The sequence below is a fragment of the Bos taurus genome, chromosome 1 (assembly GCF_002263795.3).
Source record: "Bos taurus isolate L1 Dominette 01449 registration number 42190680 breed Hereford chromosome 1, ARS-UCD2.0, whole genome shotgun sequence".
NCBI lineage: Eukaryota > Metazoa > Chordata > Mammalia > Artiodactyla > Bovidae > Bos > Bos taurus.
The window spans coordinates 107,385,497-107,406,949 of record NC_037328.1 but is presented as its reverse complement, the minus strand read 5'-3'; the positions used below and the strand labels follow the sequence as shown (position 1 = coordinate 107,406,949).

At 47.0% G+C, this 21,453-nt stretch overlaps 1 protein-coding gene across 1 annotated transcript in view; it reads right to left on the bottom strand.

Annotated features, from left to right (window-relative positions):
* LOC511229 (NACHT, LRR and PYD domains-containing protein 1a) overlaps window positions 1-21,239 on the bottom strand; it is a 41,148-nt gene extending 19,909 nt beyond the window's left edge. Inside the window, exons 1-6 of the mRNA XM_059889866.1 lie at window positions 21,091-21,239; window positions 20,811-21,014; window positions 9,065-9,096; window positions 7,154-7,198; window positions 850-891; window positions 478-507 (exon numbers count right to left, since the gene is read on the bottom strand). Coding sequence (XP_059745849.1) covers window positions 478-507; window positions 850-891; window positions 7,154-7,198; window positions 9,065-9,096; window positions 20,811-21,014; window positions 21,091-21,239 — 502 coding nt within the window. The remainder of the gene's footprint in view (window positions 1-477; window positions 508-849; window positions 892-7,153; window positions 7,199-9,064; window positions 9,097-20,810; window positions 21,015-21,090) is intronic.
* Window positions 21,240-21,453: the final 214 nt, after the last annotated feature.

Sequence of the window (21,453 nt, the reverse complement as noted above, 5' to 3'; positions counted from 1 at the left end):
GTTCTTCACAAAACTTTGGCCCAAAAGCAAATTTTATATTTAGAATCTATGTCTTTACAGTGGTTTCATGACTCAAGTTGTTCATAAACAGCCAGAACAGCAAGCCAGAAACTTTAAACCACATATGGTACCACATTTTCAGCAGTGAACACTCTAGTCTGTGATTAACTGTGAGCAGTGCCCACCACGGGAGGAAGCAGAGGCTGTGGCTGTAGATTTTGGTCAGTCCCTCAATCTCTTCTCCTTTGGGAACCGCAGAGCAAAGCCGCACACGAAGACCAGGAACACACCCCTTGTATTCCAAGTGTACTGAGCTCAAATTTTCAAAATGCTTATTCATTTCCCAGTGTTGAACCCAATCTGACACAGAAAAAGATCATAAACAAGCCACTTGCAACTTAAAAATCTCAAAGCCTATCCTTCTTTCTTCCTTTCAGTAACAAAAAAGAAAGTCAGAAGAAGGAAGGATATACTCACTTGTTTTTTCTGGTTTTGCCTCTTCATTATCTACGAAAAAAAAAAAAAGGTTGAAATCATGTCATATGAAATTCATATGACAACTAAGAAAAAAACACACAGGCTAATGGAAGAATAGGTGAAGTGTTTGCCTCACTAATAGCAACCATTTCCTGTCTGTCTTCCTCAGCTCATCCTGTTTTGCCACTTTACTTGCCAACTAGAAATTATTTACCATATAAGTACTCTTCGGTACTTCACCAAAAGGACACTTGTAATTACTATGTCCTCGAGCAATATCAGTGACATGGGCTTTACAGTAAAATAAAAATAAAGGTGTCCATGTTTAACTAGAATTCTATTATTAAAGAAAAACATACACAGATAACTCACCAGATTCAGCTTCAGAACCGCTCTCAAAGCTGCTGTCCTCACCTTAAAAAAAAAAAAAAAAGGATACACAGAAGCACACAATGAATAAAAAAGTAGGAACTATTTTTTAAATTGTACATATAATAAAACAGACCCAAACTCAACTAATTTCCTCCTTTTACTCCATTCTCACCGAGTCCCAAACTAGTCTGGTTTACGAAAAAGAAGGCTTATCCTTCTTTGGAGCTGGATGAAATATACTTTAATTACTTAAATATGAGCCCAAATCATACTTTGGCTGCAATAACCACTTTATTTGGTGTCATCCAAGTCTCATCCAGCCTGACCTGCCTCTACTGCTCCCGTCTTGCCTCTGCACTGTGCATCTAGAAGGTTCCATGCACAAGTTCAATGATACAACAGTGCAGAATTCTGTAATGCAAAATGCCATTTCCCTGAAGCACAGGACAAAGAGTCTACTTCTGGAGTGACCCCAAGAATGTTCCCTCCCTTTCCTCACCCCCAACTCAGCCCGTCTGTCCACTGCAATCAGGCTTCTGTTCCCACAGTTAGCTTGGAATTCTTTCCCTGACGTCCCCAAAGGCCCACTAACCCCAGACCCATGGGACAGATCCATAGTTCCCAGCGGTAAAGGCATCTAGCAGCCCTTCCTGTCCACACAGCTCTCCCATCTATCCTGGTTCTCCACCTACCTCTGTGTGTCTTCATCTGCCCTACTGTGTGTCCGACTGTTTGCCACCCCATGGACTGTAGCCCGCCAGGCTCCTCTGTCCATGGGGATTCTCCAGGCAAGAATGCTGGAGTGGGTTGCCATGCCCTCCTCGACGGGATCTTCCCACCCAGTGATCAAACCCCAGTCTCCTGCACTGCAGGCGGATTCCTTACCATCAGAGCCACCAGGGAAGCCCACCCAACTACCAATACCCAGGCTCCACTTCCCACACACACCCAGCCTTCTTTCTACCTTGAGAGCCCCACAAGGACCTATCATCTACTCCCAAAGCGGATTCCAACCCCCACCTCCAAGGGTGCCCTGACCTGTTCCTGACAGAGCAGACAAGCACCAAGGCACCTCTCTCTCCCTCATCCACCCCCTTCAACTGCTCCTCCTGCTTCACCCTGCTTGGGATCCCCTGAGTAAGTATGTGGGAAGCTATTAATATGATTCTCAGATCTTCCCTCGATATACACACGCGAACAACCAAAACCAAGACAGGCAATAGCTATACGGAGGAAAGAAAAGATTTGAGAATAAAGATGAGAACAATAATATAGCCCCTAAGAGCAGCTTTTCTGGGGTGTTCACTACGTGCCAGGCACTATACAGTATATATACTTACTCATTCACGTGTATTCATTAATTACATTTATGTACTCATTTTGCATATCTGTATTTACATATATTTATGTAAGAGCTTTATATACGTTAACACATTAGCCCTCACAACTGCCCAATGAGGTAGGCTGAGGTCAGTTAATTTCCTTATGTAAGACCACCACCACCACCAACCCCACTACCCCTACTCTCCACCCAGGGAGTCTGAAGCTAAGATATCAACTTGGGTAATCTAGCTTGAACTTGCATTCTTAACCATGGTGTTTCACGTGCAAACATGCTTCTTATTGCTTCAGCAGTTTAACACCCAGGACCTGGTGATGGACAGGATGAGTGGGAAGAAGGGGAGGAGGAGGCAGGTTCCTCATGAGATGATTCCTGAGTGGAAGGCGAGGCACTGAAACAGGGCTGGGAAATCAAAAGTGATACGACACGGCCTTGGTCCTCCAGGGCTTGAAGCACAGAGCAGTGGTTCTCAACCTTGGCTGCACACTGATGCCACCTAGAGAGCTTTCCACACACACACAGCCATGCCTGGGATTCTGGCTTCCTTGCTGCTGCTGCTGCTGCTAAATCGCTTCAGTCGTGTCCAACTCTGTGCGACCCCAGAGATGGCAGCCCACCAGGTTCCCCCGTCCCTGGGATTCTCCAGGCAAGAACACTGGAGTGCGTTGCCATTTCCTTCTCCAATGCATAAAAGTGAAAAGTGAAAGTGAAGTCACTCAGTCGTGTCTGACCCTTAGCGACCCTATGGACTGCAGCCTACCAGGCTCCTCCGTCCATGGGATTTTCCAGGCAAGAGTACTGGAGTAGGGTGCCATCGGCTTCCTTAGGGGGTACTAATTAACTAATCGGGGCTAGCATTTTTGGTAAAGGGCCCCAGATAACTGGAATGTACAGCCAGGGCTGAGAACCATGGACTAAAACCAACCCACCATAATCACTTCCTTGTTCCCCAAGCTGTACCCCAGCGTGATTATGACTCCTTCCTCCAAGTCTCAGACACACCATCCCATTGCCTGGATAGCCCTTCCCCAGACCCCACCTCCAGACCCCAAGGTATCCATGAGAAGCCAGCCCAGTCACTTCTGCTGACCAACTCACTCTGCTCCACCAAGTCAGATGAGCCATGCCTCTCTCCGATCCATCCGTATATCCCCCTGTCAAGCAGTGGCCGCTTGCTGAGCTGTTGGTGCCTGAGCCTTGGAGGACTGAGGCCATGTCTCACCACCTGATCCCCCTAGCACCCATCCCTAGAGATGCTCCATGAGATGCTTTGCCCAGCTTTAAAGAACCGAGCAGCCCCCACCATGTCTTTATCTGCCAATTCCCTTGCAATCTAGGACTTCTGCATGTATGTGTGTGCGCGCGTGCATGCTAAGTCGTGTACAACTCTCTGAGACCCCATGGACTGTAGCCCACAGGCTCCTCAGTCCATGGAATTCTCCAGGCAAGAACACTGGAGTGGGTTGTTGTGCCCTCCTCTAGGTGATCTTCCTGACCCGGGGATCGAACCTGCGTCTCTTATATCTCCTGCATTGACAGGCAGGTTCTTTACCACTAGCGCCACCTAGGAAGCCCCTAGAACCTCTGCAGGGATTAATTCTGCCTGGACCAGCCCCAGGTGAGGCCCACCTTCTGCTCCAGGTCCCTGGGAAGTGGAGTCTGGGGCCATCCCTTCAATTCACCTTCCCTCTGATTTGGGGCCTAAGACTCCTTATTCTATTTCTGCTTCTCTGCCCTGCAAGCCCCCTCAAGCCCCCAGGACCATTTTTCTGTCTCATGGCACATATCTGAGAACTAAATAAGATGTCTGTGGAGAGTGACCAGCCCGGGGCCTCATACACAGTAGTCACGATTTTTAAGCGGTAGAGGTTTTTACTACCAGGTCACACTCCTAAACTCTAGTGACAGGCCAGCCCAAGCCTGCTACCACCAGCACTAAACCCTCCCCACGTTTGTGTAGGTTAGAGCTCTGGCAGCTGGATCCCTGTTTTGGGAAGCTAGCATGCAAACAGCCCCCAACTCTGAGTTTCTTTTCTCTCATTTTCTCATCCTGATGGGTTCCACCTTGACTACACCCAGCTGTCCTGAATGCCAGCCTAGATCCAGACAAAACCTACACCCCTGTGACCCATTTCATTCCACTAAAAATAGGCTAAACTTTTAAAAATAAACCTTAAAAAAAAATTGAAAGGAAGGACAGAAAGGTGGGAAAGGGAACAGAGGCAATGTGGCAGCAGGCAAACTGAAATCCCAAGTCCCATGCCCTCCCAGGGCTAGCAGCCCGGTCCTCAGCAGTGAAAGTGTGGAGTCCTAACCACCGGACCGCCAGGGGATTCCCACCTACACTTCCTGACCAGCCTCCCTTCGTCCAGCTGAGAAGGCTTCACCCCACTCTGACCTGAAGTGTCCCTCCCCTCACTCGAGAATCTGAATTATCTACTACACTCCGCATTCAAACATTTGTAACTCTCAATTTCAGACACTGCTGCCAGCAGCAGGCTTTCTCCTCCTTCCTTAGACAGCGGTCCTTGCACAGTCTCCTTCCAGTCTTCATTTTGGTTGCATATTACGAAACCATCATTCTCCTACTTTTTTATTTGAAAGGGTATTTAGCACAACTTTAGGGACCAATCTTCTTTAGTCACTAGGAACACGGAAACCTCATAAAGATAACTGACGTAATCATCAAACCAGTACAAAATTACCTTGATGAAAAAGGGGGAAATACACTTAATCTTCCAGATATAAAGATAAAAACTCCTATCTGGCAACAAGATTGCCAGGTGGCCCTGTTTTCAGAAATGACAAGGGCAAGGAAACAAATTAGAGGGACAACTTTTGCTACTTGTCCGTCCTAAATATATTCTGTTGCACATAAACCTAATCACAGGAGTAAATCAAGCATGCAAAGACCACAGTCCCAGAAAATGGTTCGGGACGAACGGCCCTGTGACTTCTGTGATTTCTCAATCACAGAAATAATTGAGCTTAAGTTTTTTCAAGAAAACATGGATTTTTTTCTGGATGACAAGCTTTAGATTTTTTTCTTCTGATATAACTTTTTTTATTTTTCTATAACAACCTTGAGTGAGTGAGTGAGTGAAGTCGCTCAGTCGTGTCCAACTCTTTGCGACCCCATGGACTGTAGCCTACCATGCTCCTCTGTCCATGGGATTTTCCAGACAAGAGTACTGGAGTGGATTGCCATTTCCTTCTCCAGAGGATCTTCCCAGTCCAGGGATCGAACCTGGGTCTCCCGCATTGAAGTCTGCACACTACACAATTCAAAGTGTACAACTCAATGGCTTTTCATATATTTACATTTCCCTGGTGGCTCCGATGGTAAAGAATCCGCCTGTAGTGAGGGAGAACTGGGTTCGATCCCTAGGTTGGGAAGATCCCCTGGAGCAGGGCATGGCAACCCACTCTAGTACTCTTGCCTGGAGAATCCCCATGGACAGAGGAGCCTGGCGGGCTACAGTTCATGGGTTCGAAAAGAGTTGGACACGACTGAGCAACTAAGCAACAACAACTGTACATCCATCACAACACTAAGAGTTGGACACAACTGAGCGACTTTCCCTTTTCACTTTCATGCATTGGAGAAGGAAATGACAACCCACTCCAGTGTTCTTGCCTGGAGAATCCCAGGGACAGGGGAGCCTGGTGGGCTGCTGTCTATGGGGTCGCACAGAGTCAGACACGACTGAAGCGACTTAGCAGCAGCAGCAGCAGGTTACTCTTGCCTGGAAACTCCCATGGACAGAGAAGCCTGGTAGGCTGCAGTCCATGGGGTCTGGAAAGTCGGACACAACTGAGCGACTTCACTTCACTTTCACTTTCCTGCACTGGAGAAGCAAATGGCAACCCACTCCAGTGTTCTTGCCTGGAGAATCCCAGGGATGGGGGTGCCGTCTGTGGGGTCACACAGAGTCGGACACGACTGAAGCGACTTAGCAGTAGCAGCAGCAGCAGCAGCAGGTTAGTCCTAACTTTCCCTCCAAGGAGTAAGCATCTTTAATTTCATGGCTGCAATCACCATCTGCAGTGATTTTGGAGCCCAAAAAATAAAGTCTGACACTGTTTCCACTGTTTCCCCATCTATTTCCCATGAAGTGATGGGACCAGATGCCATGATCTTAGTTTTCTGAATGCTGAGCTTGTGTATGAGGGTTCAAATTTCTCCACATCCTTGACAATTCTTGCTATTATCTTTTTCATTGTAGCCGCCCTAGTGGCTGTGAAATGGCATCTTTCTGTGGGTTTGAATTGTATTTCGCTGAAATAATATTGAGCATCTTTCATGTGCTTATTGGGCATTTGTACATCCACTGTGGAGAAAAGATTTTTTAATCCAAAGGTCCTATGCAATCTAGCCCCCACCTGTCTCTATAGACACACTTTGGCCCTGCCACCCTTCCCCTCGCTCTCTGATTCCAGTCATCTGACCTTCTTCAGTCTCCACAAACAAGCACTGTGCACTTTCCCACATGGGGACATTTACACCTGCAAGTCTTTTGAACTCAGATAACTTTTGTCCCCACCTTTGCCCTGTTACCGCAATGCATCCTTCAGAGTTCAAGTCAACCATCACCTTCTCAGGGAAACCTCCCAGGACTACCCCAGCCAAGTATCCACCACCTGGTTTGGCTCACAGAGGACCCTGTATTAGGTTAGTGAAACCAATCTAGAAAATGGTCCAGTTGCCTCATCAGATAAATTCTCAGTTTCATTAAGTACAGCTTCATCACCGAATTTTAAGTTACTGATTTCTCTAGGCTAAGTAACCATGAAAGTTTAAAACTTAATCAGCTCTTTTAAGTAGAAAGATGAAAGTTCCTATCTTTCATGCAGATTGCTTGAAGTGAAACAGAAAAATTAATTGTTATTTATCTTGCGATGAATTGGTTATTTTATAAAAATTTCATTTGGGCATTTACCAATGTTAATCATATCTCTTACCTGATTTAGAGTCCCCTGAAGTATCTAGGTTGGGGCTGGGGTAATCTAAATTTTGAGAAAGAAATCAAGTTTAGTAGTATAAATACAAGGATAAAGTAGAAGTTTGTGTTCATTTTTGTAAAATATTGCTAAACCAAAAATAACAGAAGTATCCTCTTCTATAACCTGAATCACGTCTTTAAACCCAAAGCAGCACTGCAAGTCAAATTAACATCCAGTTACCAATGGTAAGCAAGGCCATATTCTCAAAGGAAAAAAGATTTAGACCAAGCAACCTTAAGCCTTTTCCAAGAGAAGGCAAACAGAAAGCCAATAAACTTTATAATGGCCTTTGGTTGGGTCCCTGGCAACCTCTTAGTTCTGTGCCACAGGAGTGGCACTCTTTGATCAACTTAGCTGCTCCCCAAAAACATCCCTGGTGATTAAGTAACTTGACACCAGAAAGGGAAAAAAAGCACCTGGTTTTAGATTTTGTAATTGAAGAGCAGACAATAGTGTTACTATAGAAAAGACTCAGAGTCCTTTCCCACTGAACAGTCAATTGATGCAAACAACCATCACCGATTTAGTGAAATGACACAGATAGGTTAGAGGTGAGGATCCAGGTAAGTTGGGACCAGACTAGGGAGGACCTCAAACGCAATTGAGAAGAGCTGGCCTTGGGGGGTGTTTCTCCTACAGGGAGAATTACATGAGTGCTTCCAGCTGAAATGGGCCATGGTGTTCCCAAAGATGCTGGTGGACTTTGGGGGCGGTGGGCGGGGGGTACTGTTGTTCAGGATGCATTAGACTCCAGAGAGTCTAAAACTCTGCTGCAGAGATTCAGCTATGAAGTGATAAGACCCGAGGCCAGTGTAGGTGCATGGGAATGGAGATATTATAGTAAAGGACAAGAAGGGGTAAGTGTTGCAGAAGTTACCAACAATATCAACTAGAGCAAGAGTACTTCTGTGTAGGGAAGGACTGCCACTTAGTTACCATGCCCCTCATCCGTATTTATGCCATGCTCAATTAGATGGCTCATGCAACAGGACCTAGCACTCTTCCATTTCATTTGTCTGGAACATTCACCCACGCCAGGCTGGTGAACAGAAGGGGCTCGATTACTGGTTGACTGCTTCCCCTCGGCGCAGGCAGAGACTACTGTCCCTTCACTGACTTACTGTCCACCACGTGATGGGCACTCTGCAGAAATTAGGAGAAAACCCATGTCCTAGCCAACAGCAAGTGTGAGGACAAGGAAGGACCATGCAGTAGACAAATGAAATTAGGACCATATCAAAGTAAGGAAGGCGCCAGCACTTTGCTGGTCAGAGAGAGAAACTGAGAGAAGGGACTCAAGCCTCAGCAACCCCTAAACCTAGACCATGACCTTCTTTTAACAGCAGAGGTTTTACTTGATCCAGTTTCAGGGACAGAATTAGGTGTTACTATTTTCATTAAGTATCTATAATTGATGATAACACTCAAGTATTAAAGAAAATATCTACTCATGCATAGAACAATTATAGAATTCCATTGACAATGCTTCTCTATTCTTACTCTACTAAATTTAAAATAAGGTTAAAAAGAACATTAGAGCCAGAGTTTAAAAGGAAAGAGATGTAAGAGTATTTGTTCTCTATTCTTAAGTTATAAAAACCACAAAGGTATGAATTCTTTACACTTCATTGTTTTAAATATCTGTTGACAAATAATCTTAAAGAAAATTCTAAAAAACTGTCATTATCTTATCATCCTAACCTACTGATTATTTTAACACATTTCTGTAAGTTGGTGACTGCATGAATGTAATGAGGCAATTGCAGCCCATAAATAAAATGAATAAAGAAATCATTTTCTAAAAATGAAAATTTCCACACAGTGCAGCTTAAGTTTTTCAGTTACTCAACGTTGACTTAGAGTTCATACCTTTTTCTTCTAAAGAGCCATGGTGATCATCACTAGAACAGGAAAAGAAAAACAGTTTTATAAACGGATACTAATTTTATACAAATAATTATGAAAGTCTTCAAAATGATCATACTATGTTTCTCCAGAAATGTTGGCAGGTGGAATGACTCTCTCCCTCCTCAAGGCTCTTCTTGCCCCCTCACTCCCCACTCCAGCCAGACTCAAAACCACAGGGATAGAGGTGACTTTGGAGTGTGCAGGTGAAGCCCTGCCAGTCTGCTCACACCCCGGGTACCAGCAGCACCGCGCACAGGGTCACTGTGCTGAATCCCCACACCCCACATCTCCAGCCCATCCATCCACCTCGCCCCGCCACACTGGCCTCCAATCCCTCCTCCTGGTTCCTACAGAGGGCTGCTCGCCCACTCACTCCAAGGTCTCCTCACCTGCTTCTCCAGCCTCCTCCCTCCCATAGAGCACTTCCGGGAAATGAAGGGCCTGGACAGCTCCCGCATTCAATTAACTGGTCCTTCCACTGCCTGACCTGGTGTTTGCATCCCCACCCCGGCTCTGCCCTGCTCAGTCCCACAGAAGGTCTCAAGGGAGAACTCCCCATCTCCGTTTCCCACTCCCCATCCTCTCCCAGACTCAAAGCCACCAGCCTTTTGCTTTTTCCCACGTATGGAAACCACTCGAGCTAGAGGCACCGAGGACCCCTGCCCTACAAAGCCAAGGGGCCCTCTCCATCCTTAGGGACCACCTCCCTTTCAATGAAGCACGTGACAGGCTCCATGGTGGCTTCCAGCGCCCCTCACCTGGTCTCTTCCCTCCTCTCTGCTCGGTGGCCTCTCCCACCTCCAGGTGCTTCATCTCCCAGCTCCATCAGCTCCTGGCAATTTGCTTTGTCCCAGGACCACCTCAGTGCACCCTCCACACACTGCCTCAGGCCTGCCTTCAGGCCAAAGCTTCAGATCCTTGATCACTGACCCCTTCCCAGGCCTCCTCCCTGACTTCAAGGTACTTAAGGCCCGAAGGTCACTTCAGCACTTTATATACAGTCAGCACAAGCTAGTCCTTGCCTCTCCTCTTCAAGAAAACCTGCTCCTCCCAACCTGTCTTTGCATAGAATCACCAGGTCACCTAACTGGAACCTCCGAGTCATCACTAACTCTTGCTCCCCCTTTCTTGGCAAGCAGCACAATCAGACTCCTCCTATGCTTCCTCCAACCCATCTCTCAAACTTCTCCCCTCCTCGCTGCACACCGCTTCTGCCTGCCTGCAAGCTCTCTCTCTCACTGGTTCTCGCGCTCTCTAACAATTACTGTCTCACTCTCTTGGTCTGCCCTCTGCAGGACCATATCATGTCTTTGCCCTTCTGTGGCTTCTCACTACTTCCTGGCCTGAGCTTCCTGGCACCGCACGCATGGACCCCCACCCTGCTCCCTTGTCACCCACCCTTCCTGCTCCCCCAGAGAGAATGTTCTTCAGTGTCCCAAGCACACCCTGCATAATACACACACACACATACACACCACCCTCTGCACCCTCCCCCGAAAAGAGTCACTGCCAGGAGCCTTGCAGGTGTGCAGCTCAGCTATGTGTGCCCCACTGACACGTAGAGTTTGTGCATATAACAGCCCTGCCCTCCACCATGATGCCCAAACTGCTCATCACAAGGTGTGGACTTGAAGACATTAGAACTCTCAGAGAGCTTTCTAAAAACCATTTTTCTGGGCCCATCAAATCAGAATCTTTGATGAATAAATGAAAAACCAGGAAGAAAACAACAATGGTGTTATTTGCACTTATGGGTGTTTAAAATCTTTCTGGATTTTCTCATTGAATCATCCCAATAAGCCTATGAAGGCCATTTGACAAATGCAGAGACTGGGGCTCAGAGAGGTTCATTAACTTCCTTGAGGTCACACAGCTAACAAACAGAAAAGGAGCACTTGACCCTAGGCCATTAGGACTTCAAAGCCCCTGGGACCATATCTCCCTTCACGCCCCACCACTTCACCGGCTGAACCCAATCCTGGCAGTGACAGTAAACTAAGGAAGAACAGAGCCAAAGCAGCAGATGAACTGCTAGTCCCTTCCTTTCTCTTCTTCAGTCAAGTCAGTCAGGAGCCTCCAGATTTTGAAAACCTCCTTGACTCAAGGTTTTTTCTGATAAACATTCCCAAGTATTTGGTATTTCCCAAGCTTCATGTCCGATGAAAACTATGCATTTTCATTTTCAGACCCAAGTCCTCTTATTTTTTAATCTTAACCTCCGGCTCAGAAGGCCAGAGAGTGGTGGTAAGCCTGAAATTAGGAAATGTTTCAAGACATTAAGAAAGACTAAAACATGGTTCCCAACAAAATGCATACAAGAGCAGACCAGCCATGGCATTGTTTTTCTCCAGACTCATACTCTTATAATGCAGGCATTGTACCTTTTAATTTAAAAGTAATTATGAGAACATGTAATGGGACCAGATGCCATGATCTTAGTTTTGTGAATGTTGAGTTTGAAGCCAGCTTTTTCACTCTCCTCTTTCACTTTCATCAAGAGGCTCTTTAGTTCTTTGCTTTCTGCCACAAGGGTGGTGTAATCTGTCCATCTGAGGTTATTGCTATTTCTCCCAGCAATCTTGATTCCAGCTTGTGCTTCATCCAGCCTGGCATTTTGCATGATGTACTCTGCATATAAGATAAATAAGCAGGGTGACAACATACAGCCTTGACATATTTTCCTTTCCCAATTTGGAACGAGTCTGTTGTTCCACGTCCAGTTCTAATTGTTGCTTCTTGGCCTGCATACAGATTTCTGAGGAGGCAGGTAAGGTGGTCTGGTATTCCCATCTCTTGAAGAATTTATTCTGTCAATAAAGCAGAAGTAGATGTTTTTCTGGAACTCTCTTGCTTTCTTGATGATCCAACGGATGTTGGCAATTTGATCTCTGGTTCCTCTGTGTTTTCTAAATCCAGCTTGAACATCTGGAAGTTCAGAGTTCACGTAATGTTGAAGCCTGCCACTTCATGGCAAATAGATGGGGAAACAATGGAAACAGTGAGAGACTTATTTTCTTGGGCTCCAAAATCACTGCAGATGGTGACTGCAGCCATGAAATTAAAAGACACTTGATCCTTGGAAGAAAATCTAAGACCAACCTAGACAGCATATTAAAAAGCAGAGACATTACTTTGCCAACAAAGGTTCATCTAGTCAAAGCTATGCTTTTTCCAGTAGTCATGTATGGATGTGAGAATTGAACTGTAAAGAAAGCTTAGCGTCGAAGAATGATGTTTTTGAACTGTGGTGTTGGAGAAGACTCTTGAGAGTCCCTTGGACTGCAAGGAGATCAAACTAGTCAATCCTAAAGGAAATCAATCCTGAATATTCACTGGAAGGACTGATGCTGATTCCAATACTTTGGCCACCTGCTGTGAAGAACTGACTCATTGGAAAAGACCCTGATGCTGGGAAAGATTGAAGTCAGGAGCAGAAGGGGACGAAAGAGGATGAGATAGTTAGATGGCATCATCGACTCAATAGACATGATTTTGAGCAAGCTCCAGGAGTTGGTGATGGACAGGAAAGCCTGGCGTGCTGCAGTCTGTGGGGTTGCAAAGAGTTGGACATGACTGAGCGACTGAATTGGACTGATGAGAACATGTATTAAGAGTTAGACATCCTTATTGTACAAAATATGTCTGCTTAAAACAGTGACAAACTTCTCTTGACTGTCCCTTTCATAGTCCCCTTTCTACAGCTGTTTATCTTTATTTCCAGATGTATATGCATGTGCATAGATATCAGAACTTCTGCTAAAAACCAGAAAACCTTTATGGAAAACCTTTATTTTCACCACATAATGAGGCTGCAGGGTAGAAGGTCAGCTCTCTGTATCAAAACACCCAACAGTTATGGGGGAAGGGGCTTAGCCCGAGGTGAAGGAGCCGCCCACTGGGCAACACCAAAGTCACAGCCCAGTGAAGGAAGTAACCCAGGGGACCCACAGAGCCCTTGCACTGGCTCTGGAATCTGCTTTAGAGGTAGCAGAATCTGCTACCCTAAAATATGTCTCTTTGGCATATTAATTATTTTAAGCTGGTTATTCTCTAAGAAACAGCAGGCAAAGGAAAAACATTCAAAACCCAGCAGGAGTTAGCCTTTTGGAAGAAACATTAACATTTGTATGGGAAATCTCCATGTGTAAGAAGTCCAAATCTGTATCTTATCAGTGAAAGGGCAGGGACAGAAATCTCAGGACAACCTCACCAGGGTTTACTGTGCTCTTCCTGGGGACCTCCCAGAACTGAGTCTCCCCATCCTCAACATCCTTGTCTGTCTGCTGAGGCCAGTATTCAAGGTGAGGGCTTTGGCCATTTTGGAGAGTTACTCAAGTTTTCCTTGGTATCTCCCATATATGGCTGTTGTCGCCAAGTCATGTGTGACTCTCTTGCAACCTCATGGACTGTAGCCCACCAGACTCCTCTGTCCATGGGATTCTCCAGATAAGAACTCTGGAGATATTCCATTTCCTCCTCCAGGGGATCTTCCCAACCCAGGGATCGAACTGGGCTCTCTTAGGTCTCCTGGACTGGCAGGTGAATTCTTTACCACTAGCACCACCTGGGAAGCCCCTCTTCCATGTACACCAGTTATTATAACTTTTGTTTGTTTTTCTCCTGTTAATCTGACACATGTCAATTTAATCCTTAGACTAGAAGAACCCAGAAGGGTGGAGGAAGATTTTCTTCCTCTCTGACACGCCACATGGATGCTAGTGCCCCACAATCTTCTTCCTGTCTGCTTTTCCATGTGGTTTGTTAAAAGGAAAACTAAACATGGAGAGGGAGGACCCATTCCAGATGTTCCCAGTGTAATTTAGGGGCTGAAGATCAGTAGGGAATGGAAGTGGACATTTACTTAAGTATCACTTTTAAAATTCCTTACATTTTCATCCCGACTCAATCGTGATGACTGGGTGTAATGTCAATGCTGCCTTATGCCTACCAGCTCCCAGGCCCTGCCTAGTACAGGTCTCTTTCCCTTAGTGGGGGGAGAAAAACGCTGCATCTTGGCACTGTAAAATCCAACCAGAGGGAGCCTTTCTCCCACCTGACTGCAGCCTGGACAGGTGGATAGTAGGCGCCAGAAGGGTTTCAGTCAAATCTGGCTCCATGAGTAATAATTCTCCAGTTAAAGATTTTAACAATCCTTAAAGTGAAAATAAAACCATAATTGTTGTTCAGTTGCCAAGTTGTGTCCATCTCTTCAAGATCCCATGGACTGCAGCACACCATATAATATATATATTAATATGTATCAATATAATTACTAATATAACATTTTATTATATTTAAACCATAATATAATAGCTAATACTTTTTTTTAATATTTATTGTGTGCCTGAACCTGAGCCAAGGACCTGGCAGGCATCAATGGGCTCCTTGCAACAAACTTTTTAGTGCCTGATGCTGAACTAGTATCATCCCCATTTCACAGATGAGGAAATAAGGCTGGGTAACTTATCCACAAACCCAGTCCATCTGACTGCAGAGCCCAAGCTTTTATCAGTACATTTCACAACAAAATCCTAAAATTCTGCCAAGCAGGTAAAGACAAAACACTTAATACTTTCTAGTCTCTGTTCCTCAGGTGTCACTGTCTGTGAAGGTAATTCTCAACTAGAGTCACCTTGCAGTAAATAATAAAAAGTTATTAGGCATAATTAAACCCATAATGGGTCGATTCAGGTAAAGAATCGATCTGCAATGAAGGAGCCACAAGAGATACAGGTTCAGTCCCTGGGTCAGGAAGATCCCCTGGAGGAGGGCATGGCAACCCGCTCCAATTCTCTTGCCTGGAGAAGCCCATGGACAGAGGAGTCTGGCGGGCTACATAGCATAGGGTCGCAAAGAGTCAGACACGACTAAAGTGACTGAGCATGCATGCGCACAAACCTATGATGAGGCCCAAATCCTCCTCTAACTCTTCACCAGAACGAAACCAACTAGTGTTTTACTTATTTCAGCTCCTATCAACCTTCAGGAAATAGGTCAAAAAAAGTTAAATGGGTTAAGAAAGTGGAAAAGAGTTTATGTTAGTCACAAACTAAAGTTAATCTGCATAATCATAAAATAGTTATACTTTCCAGAGAATAAACTCGATGAAAATACTATTCTCTATAATACAGATCTCTTTTCATCAACTGAAATCCGCTGTGATGAGCAGAGGGGATATAAAAATGACACAGGAACCTGGTCCCAAGGGGCACACTAACGGAAGAGAAGACAGATCAGGAAATAAAATGTATGTGATGTGGGAAGAGCACAATAAAAGCAATATAAGCTATCATTTTAGCCCAGAGCAGGCTATGGTGAACTGGGAAGAATGCAGCTCTCATGCCAAGAACACAGGCATGAAACTTAAGACCACTTAAACCTCAATGGAAAGGTCAGCTTTTGCATTTTCAGAGAAAGCTACCACTCCTCAGGATCCTCTCACTGTTAGACTCAGAAAAAACTGAAACGGAAAGGAACCTATAAAGATCTTCCAGTCTGATGCATTATTTCACAGAGGGAAAGATGCATTCTAGGAGAGGTGAAACTAATAAACACCCAAGATCACACAGCAAGTTAGAAGCAGAGACAATCTTACAACCTGTCTCAGATCTCCTAGTTTACCCATCAATTCATCCATTTAACAAAACAGATGGACTATGTGCCAGGCATGAATGAATAGAGCAACTGGCGCTGTGGCTTCAAGAACCCATCAGCCTGATGGGGAAGACTGTCTACTTGCATCTGAGAAAGGAAGTGCTGTCTAAGATTGAAAAATTGGGGTGGGGGTGGGTGGCAGGGGGGGCAGCTTCCTGAGGAAGTGACATTTAAACTCAGCCACAAAAGACAAGCAGGAATAGGCAAGAGAAGAATTGGGGCTGGGGGAGTAGAGGTCACACAGCTTCTGTCTGAGGCAGGAAGGAACTGATCAAGATCCAGGAACAGGAGGAAAGCAAGCATGATCAGAGGGAGAAAGGGAGGAGATGAGGAAAGACAGGGAGGTGGAGAAATTCCACGTCTGTAACCAAGCCTATGGCAACCCCAGGATGCTGAATAAAGATCATCTGGTCCACTGAGTGGTCTCTAAATCTTCCCTCTCAGGAAGATCTGAAGTTTGAACACAAAGGAGGAAGTCAACAATGCAGGGTTCCAGAATCTGCTGTCATCAACATCTCTCATGGGGAATGTCTGACGCTGTGCAACCCTGATAGCCTACAGGCTCAGTTCAGTTCACTTCAGTTGCTCAGTCGTGTCTGACTCTTTGCAACCCTATGAATCGAAGCACGCCAGAAACTGCCTATGTTGAGCCCAAAAGATCCAAGCATTTCCCCAAAGAAAATCTCAGTCTCCAGGCCACAAAAGCCAGACCTCCCTGCCCAAGAAGTTGTAGTACTAGATGACAAACATCCCACAGGAGGCTAGGAAACTTTAAAGCATACTCCAAGGAAACTGTCTTCACAGACTTGAGGTCTGGAAGCCAACTACACAGCCCCTTGCATAGGGACAGAAGGATTTCCTGTACTCCAAGCCCTCTGGGACCAGGCTGGGGCCGGGGAGGAGAGGTGGGGGAGTGGGGGTCATGGACTCCATAGGGGAAAGTGGCAGACAGGAGGGGGAAGGTGGAGGAGAGATGTGGGAGTCATGAGCCACCAGCTGTCAGTTCTCCCAAGGGACACTTCCCAAGCTGGGCAGGCTTCCCATCATCACCCAGCTTCCTTTATTCTAAGCATCCCATAACCACCACCTATAATCAGTTCACCTGGGATGTAAGCCATCCCATCACTTTTTTCTTCTATGTTCAGGTCCCGGAATGAGAGCACAGCCTTAAATGCTTTGGAAAACATTTAGTGCCAGCAAAGGTGAAAAACCCACAGGCCTGGCTCTCCAGGCTGGCTCCTTCATCTATTCCCTCCCTTCCTTTTCTTCAGTTATACCAGAAGGAAAAAAAAAAAATAGTGGTCAAACAGGTAGGTTTTTGGATATCAAAAGGCTAAAGGATTCACGCATCATTAGCTGTAACAGGCAAAACCTGGAAACAACTGCCATGTTCATCAAGAGAAAAATGGATGAACAAAATGTGATTCCATCCTAAAATGGAGTCCTGTAAGCCACGAGAATCCAAAACTGCTTACACGCAACTGAGAGGATGAATCTCACAAACAATACGGCACAAAAGAAGTCAGACACAAAAGGGCATATGCTGTATGAGTCTATTTTTATAAAGTTTACAAACTAGCAAAACTATCTCTGGTCCCTTTGGGATGAAGGGATAGGAAAGTACAAGGAAAAGGAAGGGGGCTTTTAGGATGCTAGGTTCTATTTCTTGACCTGGGTGGTGGTTACACAGATGTGTTCACTCGGTGATAATTTATCAGCTGTACACTTAAAATGCTGGGTTTTCTGTACGACTGTACATACACACACCTCACGGAAGGGTTTTCAGCATCTTGGGAAAGGAAAAATATATAGGCCTTTAGCTTTGCGGGCCACATTTATGAATGGAGAATGAGCCTGAGTGGTAGGGGGCAAAGTGAAGAGATGACTGCATTTGGGATATGGCCCAAATGGCAGCTGTGGGGTGACAGGAATTAGGGTGAACAGTTTCAAGGTCTACTTCCTTCTTTCTCCTATAACTAACTGTCAATGAAATCTCTGCATACTGTACTCCAAAGGGAAGTGGGACCAGGAGGAAAAGCTGGAACTGAGCTGGCTTAAGGGAGAAGGGAGGCAACTGGAACACTTCTATCAGTGAGGGGTCAAGGAGGGGAGGAGGAAGAAAAGGGAAAAGAATGAAATCACAAGTGCCCAGGGCAGGCAAGAAGGAGAGCTGGCCTGACTGGGAATGGATGGGGTGGGGTGATTCCTTTACTCAGCCCAGATGAAGGGATCCCTTCTCTACTCGCCTCCCTGAGCCCTGCTCTGATGCACACCTAAATTAATGGCTTTATTGTGCTGCTCAAGAAATGCAAGAGACACAGGTTCAACCTCTGGATAGTGAAGGTCCCCTGGAGCAGGAAATGGCAACCCACTCCAGTATTCTTGCCTGGAAAATCCCACAGACAGAGGAGCCTGGCAGGCTACAGTCCACGGCGTTGCAAAGAGTCAGACACAACTGAGCACGCATGCACGTTGTACTTTGTAAGTTGTTTATAACTCTTGGGAACTAAAGAACAAGAGGGGTGTGTGTGTGTGTACAGCAAAGGATTCCACATCCTCAGCATCTAACACATCGTTTGGTGTATGGTTTGCACTATTAAAAAAAAAAGGTTCACTGGATAAATGACAGATACAATGTGGTAATTAGATATAAAGTTGCTGTTGCTGAGTCACTAAATCATATCCGACTCTTTTTCAACCTCATGGACTGTAGCCCACCAGGTTCCTCTGTCCATGGGATTTTCCAAGCAAGAATACTGGAGTGGGTTGCCATTTCCTTCTCCATGGGATTCTTCTGGACCGGGGATTGAACCCACACCTCCTGCATTGGCAGGCAGATTCTTTACCACTGAGCCATCTGGGAAGTCCCTAGATATAGAGACCTCCTTAGTATTTAAAAATCAGTAGTAACAGTTTAAATGGCAAAAAATGTGGGAATGACTAAGTATCAGAGTGGCATACCGGGCAGCTACTAAAAATTACAAGTAACAGTAGTAAACACCTGTAGGGTGCTTTACAGTTTACTGAGAATTACACCTCCCCCTTGTTTGACACACAATTATACAGACTTTGTGCCACACTGAAATGTGCAAACGACTCATTAGTAAGTCTTCCTGAAGAGACCAGAAAGATCAGCAATTGCAGGCTAGCAAGTTTTTATGAAAAGAGGTAGGGAGGACCCATATTTCAGAGTAATGGGGTCACAAAGAGTCAAACACGACTGAGCGACTGAACTGAACTAGGAAGGAGTAGGTAGAAGTTGAGTTAGCTCTGCTTTGTTTGTGTAAATAACCGTGCATGCTAATTCCACACACTACACTTCAATTCACTTCCCTTTTCTTTTGGAACAAAACTTTACTTTTGCTGTATTTGATTGATTCAACATTCACTTTAACCACCATTTGCAAGTCTTCCTGCTAACTGACCACCTCTAAGGAAGTGTTTTTGATGACCCAAGTGGACCCAGTTCTTGTCCTAGTGGGGTTTTATTAATGCTAATGTCAAGACATTGAACAGCAGAACCCCACAATAAACTTTTCTACACTGTCTTCCTGCTTGCAACAGTGTTTTAAAGAACAGAGACAAAAAGAAAAAAAAAAAAAAATCACACATAAAACAAAACAAAAAAATCCTTCCCTCCTTCCTAAAAGATTATGAGCCTAATGTTCAAAGAATAATTCACGAAACACTGAAGTCGTGAGACATTTTAAAGCTCCGTATTCTCTAGTTGATCGTGCATAAACTGTGATGTGGCAGGGACTGTCTCATAAGCAAGTTCTCTGCAGAGTCTGAATCTTTGCCCAGCGTTTCTGCACTGTTTTGGGCGGGCTTCCGGCATGTGCTTACAGCAATGAGAGAATTACCTAAAGGATACATTTCACAAACAAGCCGTCACGTGTCTTGTGCTGAAACTGCATCCGATGCCAAAAGTCTGCTTCTGCAGATGAGAGCTCTGGAGAACTCGACCACTACAGCCCAAACCAGCTCTGAATACACATTCCCACGTGAAAAGAGGCTGCCTTTAAAGGTCTGTGGGACGCTGATGACAAACAGAGGCATTGGCTACCTTTACAGTAATAGGAGATATCCTAAAAGCAATGTTGATCTCGTGCCTTCTGTGCTAAAGACACTATTAGGGCCCCCTGGGAGCGTAGAAGGGATGACTGGCGCAAGGGGAGGATGGGGGTGTTTCACGCATGGGCAAAAGGGGATTACGGAAATAATCCCGCTCTCAGCTCAAACCATTTGAAAGTCAAGGGGCCAAAGCGCCGGTGGTGTTCAGAAAAACTTTCCAAGTCCTCCCCGACACGGGTGCAGTGGACGCAGGGGATCCGGAGAGCTGAAGCTTGAGAGATGGGAGCAGACGAGGACAGCAGAAGCCGGCCCGGGCGGCGGGGAGTCAGCGCGGAGGCGGGAAGGGCGCGAGTCCACTCGCGCTGGGAGCAAAGGGGATGCCACAGGGCGATCAGCCCCCTCCACACCGGCCCGCCGCCCGCAGCCGCTGCCGCCGGGTGAATGTGGACAAATCGGGCCCACCTGCCGCCGCCTTTGCGCCGCCGCTGCCGAAGGGCCGGGTTGCTGGCGCCGGCAAGCCGAGACGGCAGGGGGCAGTAGCGCCGGCCATAGCTCCTCCTCCGGGCCGGGCGCCCGGGGCCTCGCAGCCGCGCGCCACCGCTTCCCGCGCGAGCACCTGCGCGCGACCCCGGCGCAGCCCGCCCGACCCAGGTGCAGCCGCCCGGGGCCTGCCGGCGGGTTCGGAATTGGAGTCCGGGCTGGAGAGCGAGTCGCTACCCCCATGCTCCGTGCCCGCGCCAGGCAGGCGCCGCCACCGAAGGGTGCTTTGTTTGTGCAGCTCGAGCGGGGATGCCGGGGCGGGAGTGGAGCCCCCGCCCCGGCCGGAAAACGGGAAAAGCAGAGCCCACGATAGAGGGTGCTGAAGACCGCAAAGCCCCTTCTCCACGCGGCGATGTCCGGGCCAGCCGCACCCCACCCCCGCTCTGCCCGTCCTCCTTCCCAAACCCCGGCCCCCACCCAGCCCCGCGGCTGCGCTCACCTGCTCTCCGCGACCCCCGAGTCTTGGCTCATCGTCGTTAGGCGTCTGGGAGGGGGCGCCAGGCGCGCCCGGGGCAAGGCGCTGGAGTAGCGCCCGGGCGCCTGCAGGAGGGGTTCGCGTGCAGCGCGCTGCCCTCCGCACCCGGAGGCGGCGGACGCTGCTGGGGGAGGGACGAGGGCGAGCGAGAGCCACCGGGGGAGGGGACTGGGCGGGAGGGGGCGCCGGGCACGCTGCTGCAGCCGCAGCCGGAGGCCGCCCGGGCTCCCGAACGGAAACGCACGCTCGCCGGCTGCCCCGCGCGTGCACGCCGGCGGGCACACTCTCACACGTGCGCACACCGGCTGCTCGGTGGCTGCTTACCTCCCTGCGGGAGCTAGGTTTGGTGACGCTAATACCGGGGCTTCTGTGAAAGAGCAGGGCCAGCGCCATTCTGCAGGGAGCTCAAATCACCCTGATTGGGCGTTTTTCACGAGACAACCCGCCTCCCTCGAGGAATTCCCAGATTCTCTTCCTAGGGTCTGAAAGCCCCTCGAAATTTATTTTCAGATTTTATATTTAAATCCAAGTGTCTAGAATGAGGGACCGCAGCTTTCATATGGTTAAACAGCCTTATGACCCCGGCCCCTCCACCCTAAACTATAAG